This window comes from Vigna umbellata, chromosome 4 (genome assembly GCF_029865625.1).
Source record: "Vigna umbellata cultivar VRB3 chromosome 4, Vumbellata_1.0, whole genome shotgun sequence".
Taxonomy (NCBI): Eukaryota; Viridiplantae; Streptophyta; class Magnoliopsida; order Fabales; family Fabaceae; genus Vigna; species Vigna umbellata.
Window position 1 is genome coordinate 1853995 of NC_142168.1, and position 10735 is coordinate 1864729.

The 10735-nt window shown below is 32.7% G+C and overlaps 1 protein-coding gene across 2 annotated transcripts; it reads left to right on the plus strand.

The window, feature by feature from the left end:
* The first annotated feature begins 3999 nt into the window (after positions 1–3999).
* LOC148198953 (uncharacterized) lies at positions 4000–5886 on the plus strand. 2 transcript variants are annotated; one of them, XM_088113750.1, is made up of 6 exons: positions 4000–4185; positions 4335–4425; positions 4518–4632; positions 4898–5008; positions 5104–5203; positions 5396–5886. In XM_088113750.1, exons 1-6 carry the CDS (start codon positions 4055–4057, stop codon positions 5436–5438), a joined length of 591 nt encoding a protein of 196 aa, XP_087969876.1. In that variant the 5' UTR covers positions 4000–4054; the 3' UTR covers positions 5439–5886. The 2 variants fall into 2 exon arrangements, with proteins under 2 accessions (XP_087969876.1, XP_087969875.1); XM_088113749.1 differs by having other exon boundaries at positions 4010–4185; positions 4518–4641.
* Positions 5887–10735: the final 4849 nt, after the last annotated feature.

Consider the following 10735-nt stretch of genomic DNA (forward strand, 5'->3'; position numbering starts at 1 on the left):
AGCGAACGTCCAGCCCTCTTTGTAATATAGGACGAACGTTAATGCAATACCAAGAAAGGCTCGTTCACGAGTAGAATAAAACCAAGACAGGTTATTAGACAGACTTCGTTATAACTTGAATCAGTTAGATGAACTGAATCTAGTACGATCTGGAAAATACTTAGAATAATTTAAGTTCAATATCGCTAGAGCGAATCCAATGGATAGATACATCACAAACTTGTTTAGATAACTAAACCGAACACGAGTAAATTCAGGAGCCAAACCGCCAGTCAATGACCGAGCGTAAAAATAGGCATTTAATGAAGTTTTGGACGAACGTCACTGAAATCTTGGACGAACGTTACTAGATTTATTGGACGAACGCTATTTAGATTTATGGACGAACGCTATTTCAATTCAGGACTAACACTATTACCGTTCGTTGATAATAAAGGAAGGAACGAACGTTCGGTATATGACCGAGCGTTCTTTTACCACATACGCATTTGGACGAGCGTTCGGTATAAGACCGAGCGCTACTTAGGACGTATGCTTTTGAGTCTAAACTTATTTGCTGATTCAAAATCATAGAAATTTGGAATTTTCATAATATGGGATAATTAAAGTTCATGCTTTAACAATTTGACTAAGTGTAAAATGGTAGATTTTCAAGCTTCTCAATTCCTCACACAACATTCATGAGATCTACGTTTGGCCGAACGCTCAAACGTAAATTATGTATAAGAGGGCGTTCGTCCTAAAAGGGAAATCCTTTCCAAATGAAAGGGGTCGACTATTTCAAGGAATTTGCTATGAATACCGAACGGTCAATGACCGTATCGATAACGAACGTTTATTTTCATAGACTTAAATAATCAAACTCATCTTACAATATACAAAATTTTCCAGTATAAGCTTTCATACATCAATTTACTCAAATCATAGTACAAATCCATACATTTTCACACATCATCTCATCATACAACTCATTTTCCAATTAAATCAAACCATAGAACATTGCATCATTTTCATACATCATTTCAGAATCATTTTCATATACCAACAGTCCAATATCATGAATCATATTTCAAGCATCACATAAACGCACATGCAGTACAAAAATCACATGAATTAAATCTAATAAGCTTCCCTTACCCGGATCAGTAGTGATCGTTCTAGAACGAGTGGTCTTGGCTTGTCCAAATATGGTTCTATCAACTTTTCTCTTGAACTCTTCTACTAAAACTAAAAGAAACATAAAGAGCTCGGTTTAGACCCATGCATGCAGACAGAACTGGTTTGCAGGATTCCAGAAAAGAGCGTCCAAGTGTAAACTTACCAGAACCGGAAGTTGTTCGGTCCAATATGGAGCTCACGGTGCAGGGGACGTTTCTACGGTGCTGAAACGTGAACAGATTAAAAGGGTGGTAAGTTACCGAAGAGAGAAGGAGGGGGTTCTAGAGAGAAGGAGGAGAAAATGGAGGTTCTGAATTTCTGAGGAAGATGAAAGTGCACACAGAGAAGGGGAAGAGTGTTTCAGAAAAATTTTAATTCTCTTCCCAAGTCAAACGGACGTTCCCTCATGCGCTGACACCTGGCTTCCAGACTTGAATTCAGAACCTTCCAATTTGACACATGGCAGAGAGGGGTCAGGAAAATGTGAGTGCGTTTTAATGGCGTGCACGTGGGACATGGGTGTATTTATGGAAGCACAGTGGTGACTCAGCACAGTAATAAATGAGACGTGACATTTTCTTTACTAGAGTGTGTATAATGAAACAAATTTTAATAATTAAAAAGATTTAAAATTAACCTCTTACAATATATATTATACTTTTTAATTATATTAGAATCTATCTATTATGATTTTTCAAAATGAAAAGTTTAAAACATTAGAACTAAATGTTCAAAATAATGATTTAAAAAATTTAATAACAATATAAATTATATAAAACATAATAAATAAAATGGAACAATATCTCCTTAAGGAGCCACTCTATTAAACGAGACATCCGTGCGTGCATGGCTGTATAATTAAATTAATTGATTACCTAAAAAAATAAAATAAAGAATAATTATACATAAATATATATTCTCTACGAACCGTTAAATATTATATTAATACTTTATTGATATTTAGAAGAGTAAAATATTGATTTAAAGAAAATGAAAATAAAAATAAAATAATATGAGATAAAATATAATAACAATATAAAATATATAAAACATGATAAATAAAATGGATAATATCTCAGTAAGCGGGTACTTTACTGGAGTGGACATAGGTGCATAAAAAAATAAAATGGACATCACGTGATATGTCATCAAGGAAACACTTCATTGGAGAGCACATCGGTGCAAGGCTGTATAATTATGGAAGCACTCTATTGGTATATTGGACGGCACATCGGTTATAACATTTCTCTGCAATGGCTGTATAAAGATGGAAACCTCTTACCAATAATAATATATTTCTTAAGATGGAAACCTTTTACCAATAATAATATATTTCTGTGTGATAACAAGGAAAAAGCTATTACCAGAAAAACATTTCTGAATGTCCAATGAAGCTACTGTCTCCTCAGGTCACCGATTCTTTCCTCTTCACCATCAACTCGCTCCCAACTCAGCACTGAACTCGGTCACTGCTTTTTCATCTGAGGTTCATATTTGTGCTGAATGGTGGTGGCAATGGATTCAGCTTGCTTCCAATGGTATTTCTTTTCTCTCTTTGTAAATCATATTTTTGTTCTCTTTTCTCACATATGAACTGGATCAGACCATACCCTACAATGATTTTGGAAGAAGTTAGGGTTTAAATTAACTCGGTCAAGTTCATAAGATCATGGTTGGCTTTCTTAAGTCAGAATAGTTCATAAAATTTGTAAGAAACTGTAGTATTTTTTCCTACATTTTGAAGATGCACACAAGAGTAGTAGTTTAATAATAATAATAATAACTAAAATGAAAGATCTATTGGTCTAAACTAATAGTTGTTATTCATGATGTAACCTTGTGAATAGATTTAAACAGTTGTAAATATGATTTCTTCCAATCTGTCTTGGCACAAATGAAATTAGGTGGTGCATTGTTGATGTGTTTGTAACATGTTACTTTGTGCATTGAAGTTCTGATTGAATGGTCCTGTGGATTTTTTCTTTTCTTTTCTTATTTTAGATGTTTGTATTTTTTTTATAAAAGTGTGATATGCTTAGCACCACTGTTAAAGAAAGAAATCTCAACTAGATATATACGAAGATGTGGGAACAGTGGAAGGGCATAGAAGAGCTCAAGAACTTTTTTTTGTCATGTTTATGCCAAAGTTTTTTTTAGTTTGCAACACCATCCAAAGATCCATTGTTTTGTAAGATTATACAAAGAAATTACAAAAATATCTTATCTTGTATCAGGTACTCTGTATCAAAGTGCCAAGGGATATGATTTTAAGTCAGTTGCAGAAATTCTTACAGTTAAGAAGACTTCAGAAACATTAAATCCATCAGACAAAGATAGTATGGAAAAGGTATGTTATTTTTCTAACTTGTGATTAGGTAATGATGATGTGAGGGAAAATGCCTTGCAACTTTTAAACTTTTGCAGAGTATTAGTAAAGTTATGATTTCAAGAATATTATTGTTACATTGAATTATATATCCTATAAAAAAAATGGTATTATTGTTGAAGCTTAATTCTTGCTTTATAATTATGGTGTGGCAGTCATTCATAATATATTTATCTAAGTGTTATTTATGTGTGTAATTTTAATCATGCCCTTGATCTCAAGGAAGGAGAAGCTGAAGCCATTTTTAAAGAATTGATCAGTGAAGAAAGTATGGATGAACATAACTCCTCACTGATTCAATTTCACATTAGATTGTTGGCATTGATTGTAAGCAATTCGAAAAAAGAGTGAGTTATCCCTTACAACTCTTGTTTGAAGTTTTCTCAGTGATTAAATTTTGTTGAGATGCTTGAATTAAAGTTTCCATATGGATTATTTTGGTGTAGGTCTCCATCCTTATCAACCAAGAATGAAACTAATTCATGGTTGAAACATTTAGAGGATTTGATTATGCAATCATATCATCTAAATGATTTTCCTATGGATTGGTTTCAAGAAGGCATCAGTGGATACTATAAATTGGATTTGTGTAAAAAGTTTAAACTGATGACTCTTCTTTGTGACGAAGCTTTGAACACTCAGTAAGTACTGTTAAAAAATATTCCTTTTTTGTGTATTCTTCTTTTGTTTTATTACTTTCACCACTTCATCTTTCTTTTCTTTTTTTTTTTCTTACTTTTGTTGTCTTAATATCAATTAAAGTGGTGGGAAACTTGCTTAATATGTCCAGAAAACTAAGGAGTTATATTCAGGACGAAAATTCAAGGCATGCAAAAGTAGCGAAAGAAACAAAACTTAAGATTGCTGCAGCTAAAGAAAAGGTAATATAAAACAAGGTCTTATGATGCTCTTTGTATATGGATTATCCTTACTGTTACAGTTCATAATAATTCTGTGTGTATGATATGTACAGATAAAGTGTCTTGCACAAAAGTTGCAGAATGAGAATGCCAAAGTGTCCTCCATTCCAGGGGAGGAGCATGAGGTTGACGAAGCACACATTGAGATGTTAAGGTTAAAGAGCACAGGTGAAAAATGTATGTCATGATTAATTGTTTCTTAATAGATGTTAAGGTTAAACATCTAGGTAGGTCTTGGTTTAATAAAGAAATAAATGTTGTTAATGTGGTAAAAACAGAAAACAGAGTCTGTGTAGGTATTTTTGTTTCTTAAATAAATTAACGCACTTAACTAGGTCAAAATGGAAAGTTTGGATACATATTGTTTTATATGTTACTAGTTTTAATGTTTATGCTATTGTAAGGGTTGACAATTGTTTTTCTTATGTTAAAGACAAAAGTGGATGTGATGCTACGAGAATCAATCCAGAGTTTGTGGACAACAATGGGATGACATTTTGGAAGTTACAAAGTTACAATGACGAATCGGTTCTTCTGCTGCAAGGTAATTCTCAAAATTTATGAGCTCAATTTGTCTGATTGATGATACCATTTTGACTAGGGAATTAGCAAGCTTTCTAAAAGAAAGCATCAATGCAGATATGAAGATACAAGATGAAACTGCTACTTTACCTGAAGAAAGCTGGTTTGTTTACGGTCTTCCAGAGAAGGACGAGATTGATAAATATATATCTTCAAGGTGAGTTGTTTTCTTAAACTTGAGTGAATTGTTGTTGTGATTTCAGATACTTTACATCATATTTGAAATTGAATTGCTTATATTTTGTCAATGAACATGATGGTGAATTTTTAATGTCCTATTCGGATGTTTTTATTTATAGACTAAGCCACAGCTATTGAATCACATGTTTCTTTTCTACCTTGGTTGCAGGGCTAAAAGACTTAAGAGTCTCAATTCTCAAAAAAGTTTGTAGGAGTTTATGTTTAATGTTAATTGTTCTTAATAGCATAATGCTGGCAAAAACCCTCATTCCATATGGGTCTTCTTTCAGTGGAGTAATGGTATTGTATTAATGATGAGACTCTTGTAAATTTATCTACTAATAATAATATTTTGTTAAGATTCTTTTTGACATGATATCATTTTTTATTTTTGTAGCTTTCGGTGGAAATCTCCTTTGTTTTTGGACTCAAGGGACCTTCATTACTGTAATCATTGTATATAATTTTTTTGTATTTTATTTTAGTGGAATACGAAATGAAATGATTTTTTTTGTAATTTAATTACTATTTACAGTTGTATTTTTTTTATTTAACTAGTTAGATGTACTATATGATATATTCATTGAAAAGTGATCATGTATTCTGAATATTTCTAATAGTAACAATAAGAAGAATTCTAGATTTTTTGTCTTGATCAAATGTTAGCAATATACGACTTTGTGTTACTATTTTTCATAACCATATAATCCATTATTAGAAGTATGTAGGATTATTATTAGAAGTATGTAGGATTATTTGTAGAAGTTGTTCATAATAAATAGTTTTATTAGGTCAATGTGTATGAATTATTTATAAATTTCAAAGGTTAGTTGAATATCTATAATCTTGTTATTAGTTTTGTTTTTTATGTTTTTATAAAAATTTTATGAATTTTTTTAAACAAATTCATTTTTCTTGACTGTTCTACATATAATCGCAAATATCAGGTGGAAGCACTGTGTCTCCGATCACAGCAGGTTTATCTTTTCAATGAATCTTGTTTTTGTTGAAACGTTTTCTTTTTGCCTCTTTTTTGAACCAATGAACTGAGCTAAGCAATTTTGTGGCTGTTGCTTCACTTGATATTTGTATTTCTGCATAATGGCTATTGGCAACACAGCATGTTTAGCTTTTCAATGAGTATTGATTTCTTTGAAAAACGTATTATTAGAGATACGTGGGATTATTTGTAGAAGTTGTTCTTAATAAATAGTTTTATTAAGTCAATGTGTATGAATTATCTATAAATTTCAAAGGTTAGTTGAATATCAATAATAATGTTATTAGCTTTAATTTGTTTTGTTCTTTTATATATATATATATATATATATATATATATATATATATATCATTTTATGTTTTTCATTTTTCTTGACTGTTCTACGTATCATCGCAAATCATTAAAAGAAATTAATAGATACACTATTGTTCATGCATAGGTAAAAAACCAAAAATAAAATATTTATTTTATAAGTTACCGTCGAAAAAATATTAATGGAACTAAAAAGGTAAATGATATATACCAAGAAGATAAAAGTTATGTAAATCTATCTTTTAACTAAAGTTGTTACTGAAAAAGGAAAGTAGTTGATACGGCCTTTAAAAGTTTATAATATAATGTGGTTTCTAAAAACAGATATTGAATGATAAATGTAATATTTCATTTTAATCATATATATCTATTAAAAGAGACATTCACTAAAAAATGAATGAAAGAAGAAATAACTCAAATATATATATATATATATATATATATATATATATATATATATATATATATATATATATATATATATAAAGTCTTATATTATTAAGAGTAATATAATACTGAGTAAAAAATATAATATTGATTTTCAAATAATTTATTTCAAAATTTGAGCATCACTCTCCCCTAGTACTAAATTCATATGATCATCCTAATCTCTAACATCATTAAAATATCATTGTAAGTAAGAAAAACAACAAACAAATATACGTGTATGAAAGAAAAAAAAAATTCACTCTAAAGCAAGTCTCTCTTTCATGAAAAAAATAATATACCTTTTTTATGATTTTTATTTAAATAAGTGAGTTCAAATATAAGCAAATTTAATAAAATAAATCTCTTCTGTTAGAAATTTATCATATACTTCAATTTTTAATATATTTATAGCCTTATAAACTTCCGGGAGATAAAAAATTTTGTTTAGTGCTCTACCTAATAATTATTTGTATTTTATCTAGTGTCATTTTTTTAATCAATATTTGAAATATATTTAAATTTATCAGTAACTTATTCTTTTGTTATAGAAGGAAAACGTTTCTTCTTAACGACAGATTTTTTACAACAATTTGACAACAACACGTGTCTCAGTGTCATTGGTTGTTTTTATTAAATTTTGTTTAAAGATTCATTTTGTTTTGGAGGGCATTTTTGGAATAATTTTCAGAAACTTTTTGGCGCTTTTCAATTTCTGAAACCTGACCCTGCGAAAGTCTCTTTCCTCCTTTTCGAAACTCTCTTTCCCCCTTTTCGAAACTCTCTCTCCCCCTTTTTGAAACTTTCTCTCCCCCTTCACCGAAAGATCCTTCAAAATTCTATCTCCGTCATTGAAGTTCCTTCCTTTGAAACTCTCTCCGTCATTGAAGTGGTGTCTCTGTCCACCGTTGTTCATCCGTCGCTTGGGTCCACCAGTGTCTTCGGAGGAAGTCGTCTCTCTCTCTCTCTACGCCATTGAAGTGCTTTTCTGTGCGCCATTTCTTCAAAGCTCTTGTTTTTTCGCTGGCACCGTTGTTCCTTCGTCGCTTAGGTGCATTGTTCCTTCCTCTTTGGTTAGCGAGTGGTTTTGTTGGCATCATTTCTCCAAAGGTATTGTTTTTTCGTAGACTATTGTGTTTCGTTAATGTATTTACACACTCCTGTGGTTTCTTGGTTTGACCGTGATTTTTTCATTTGGAAGCACTATGTATCGATCATTGGATATGTTTACCAATTTTCCCATATTTTTGTGGTTTGACCGTGGTTTAGAAAGTGGTTTTTCTCCCAAGGTTTTGGGTTTCCGCACAAGCCGTCGAGGTTGATATCACCAATACTTGAATAGTTGAATTTGTATATTGGAATGTATTGAAATGTTTCTTTTGCCCTTGTTCATTTGTTATTGTAGGTTATTATTTGATTGAAGTCATTAGTTCAGTTCAAACCGAAATGGAATCATCTAATAGCAATGTAAGTAGAGTTTGAACATTTTTGTTGTGTTTTTTGTTTTGGAGCACTGATTTGAATGTTATGAATTTGGACTGTTTTATAGTGGCGCCTTCGAGCTTGGATGTACACCACCTACATTGCCAATATCAATTCCTTACTACGAGTCAAACATAAGACGCGCATTGGAAAAACTCCATTTAAGTGTTGTTTAGACATTGTAGATCCTTTAGAGGTCAATTTAAAATTGTTGAAAGAGATGGTATGTCAGTGAAGTCATCAAATAAATACAAGATCTCCGCACGTTCGTGGGCGATAGATTTAACAAAATTGAAAATCGTGTTGGAGTGGTAGAACAAGAACTTGTTAACTTCCGCAATCAATTTGATCGACAACCAACTTCTTAGATTACATTTCATTGTAAATTGTTATGTACCTTTTAATTTCACAACTTGTTGTTTGGTGAACTCTTATTACGTTTTTCTATTAATGTATGTGCTTTTTAATATTGTTATAATTTTTCATTACTCAATACTTTTCATTATTCCTTTTTTATTTGTTTAATATTTAAGTATTCCAACTTGAAGTATTTCAATAATGATCCATCCAAAAAAACTTCAACAGAAAGTCATAACGAATCTAAAATACCCCTGGGGAGTGCTTCAGCCATGTCTGGGTAGCACTCCTCAACTTTTGGTACAAAAGGGGATTTTTCCACTGGTAATCGATTACAGGGTCCCTCTAATCGATTACAAGTGCATCATTCCTGTTTGAAGGGTGCATGACCTCACCTCTCAACCTAGAAACACCTTTACTTGGTCTTCCATCCACATAGGATTGACCAAACTTGAAATTTCTTGTTGTGGACACCTTCAACCATCACCAACAAGGGTGATCAATCCACAAAACCTTCAAAACACAATCGTCAGGATTGTTGGGGAGTGCTTCAGCCATGTCTGCGTAGCACTCCTCAACTTTTGGTACAAAAAGGTATTTTTCGACTAGTAATCGATTCCAGGGTCCTTGTAATCTATTACAAGTGCATCATTCCTATGTCAATGGTGCAGAACGTCACTTCTCAACCTATAAACAGCCTTCGTGGGTCTTCCATCCACATAGGACTCACCAAACTTGAAATTTCTTGTTATGGACACCTTAAACCATGGCCAATAGGGGGGATCAATCCATAAAAACTTGAAAACACAGTCGTCAGGACTGCTGGGGAGTGCTTCAGCCATGTCTGGGTAGCACTCTTTAACTTTTGGTACAAAAGGGGATTTTTCCATTGGTAATCGATTACAGAGTCCCTGTAATCAATTACAAGTGCATCATTCCTTTGTCAATGGTGCAGAACCTTACCTCTCAACCTATAAACACCCTTCGTGGGTCTTCCATCTACATAGGACTCACCAAAGTTGAAATTGCTTGTTGTGGACACCTTAAACCATGACCAACTGGGGGGATCAATCCACAAAACCTTGAAAACACAGTCGTCAGGACTGTTGGGGAGTGCTTCGGCCATGTTTGGGTAGCACTCCTCAACTTTTGGTACACAAGGGGATTTTTCCATTGGTAATCGATTATAGGGTCCCTGTAATCGATTACAAGTGCATCATTCCTGTGTCAATGGTGCAGGACTTCACCTTTCAACCTATAAACACCCTTAGTGGGTCTTCCACCGACATAGGACTCACCAAACTTGAAATTTCTTGTTGTGGATACCTTAAACCATGGTCAACAGGGGGAACAACCACAAAACCTTGAAAACACAGTCGTTATGACTGTTAAGGAGTGCTTCAACCATGTCTGGATAGCACTCCTCAACTTTTGGTACGAAAGGGGATTTTTTCACTGGTAATCGATTACCAGCTCCCTGTAATCGATTACAACAACATCAATCCTGTGTCAATGATGACGAACAAACAATGATCATGCACCTCACCTCAGTTGGAGAAAACAACCTAAATGGACATTTTTTTTGAAGAAATCAATGACCTAACCTCATTATTGGTGCAGGGAGCACACCCAATAACATTTAACTCACTCACCCATCTCAAAAAATGAAAAATTCAACAAAAATAAAGAATGGGGAGTAGTGTTCATCTAGTTAGGGAGTACAGTTGAAGTTTTTGTACAAAATACCCATTTTCCTTTGGTAGTCGATTACAGGGGTCTTGTAATCGATTACCAGAGGAAAAAGGGTAATTTGTACAGAAACTTCAACTGTACTCCCGAGCTAGATGAACACTACTCCCCAACTCTATTTTTCTGACCTTTTCTACTTGTTTTGTTCTTAAATTTCTCCACTGAACTTCAAATGACTTGATT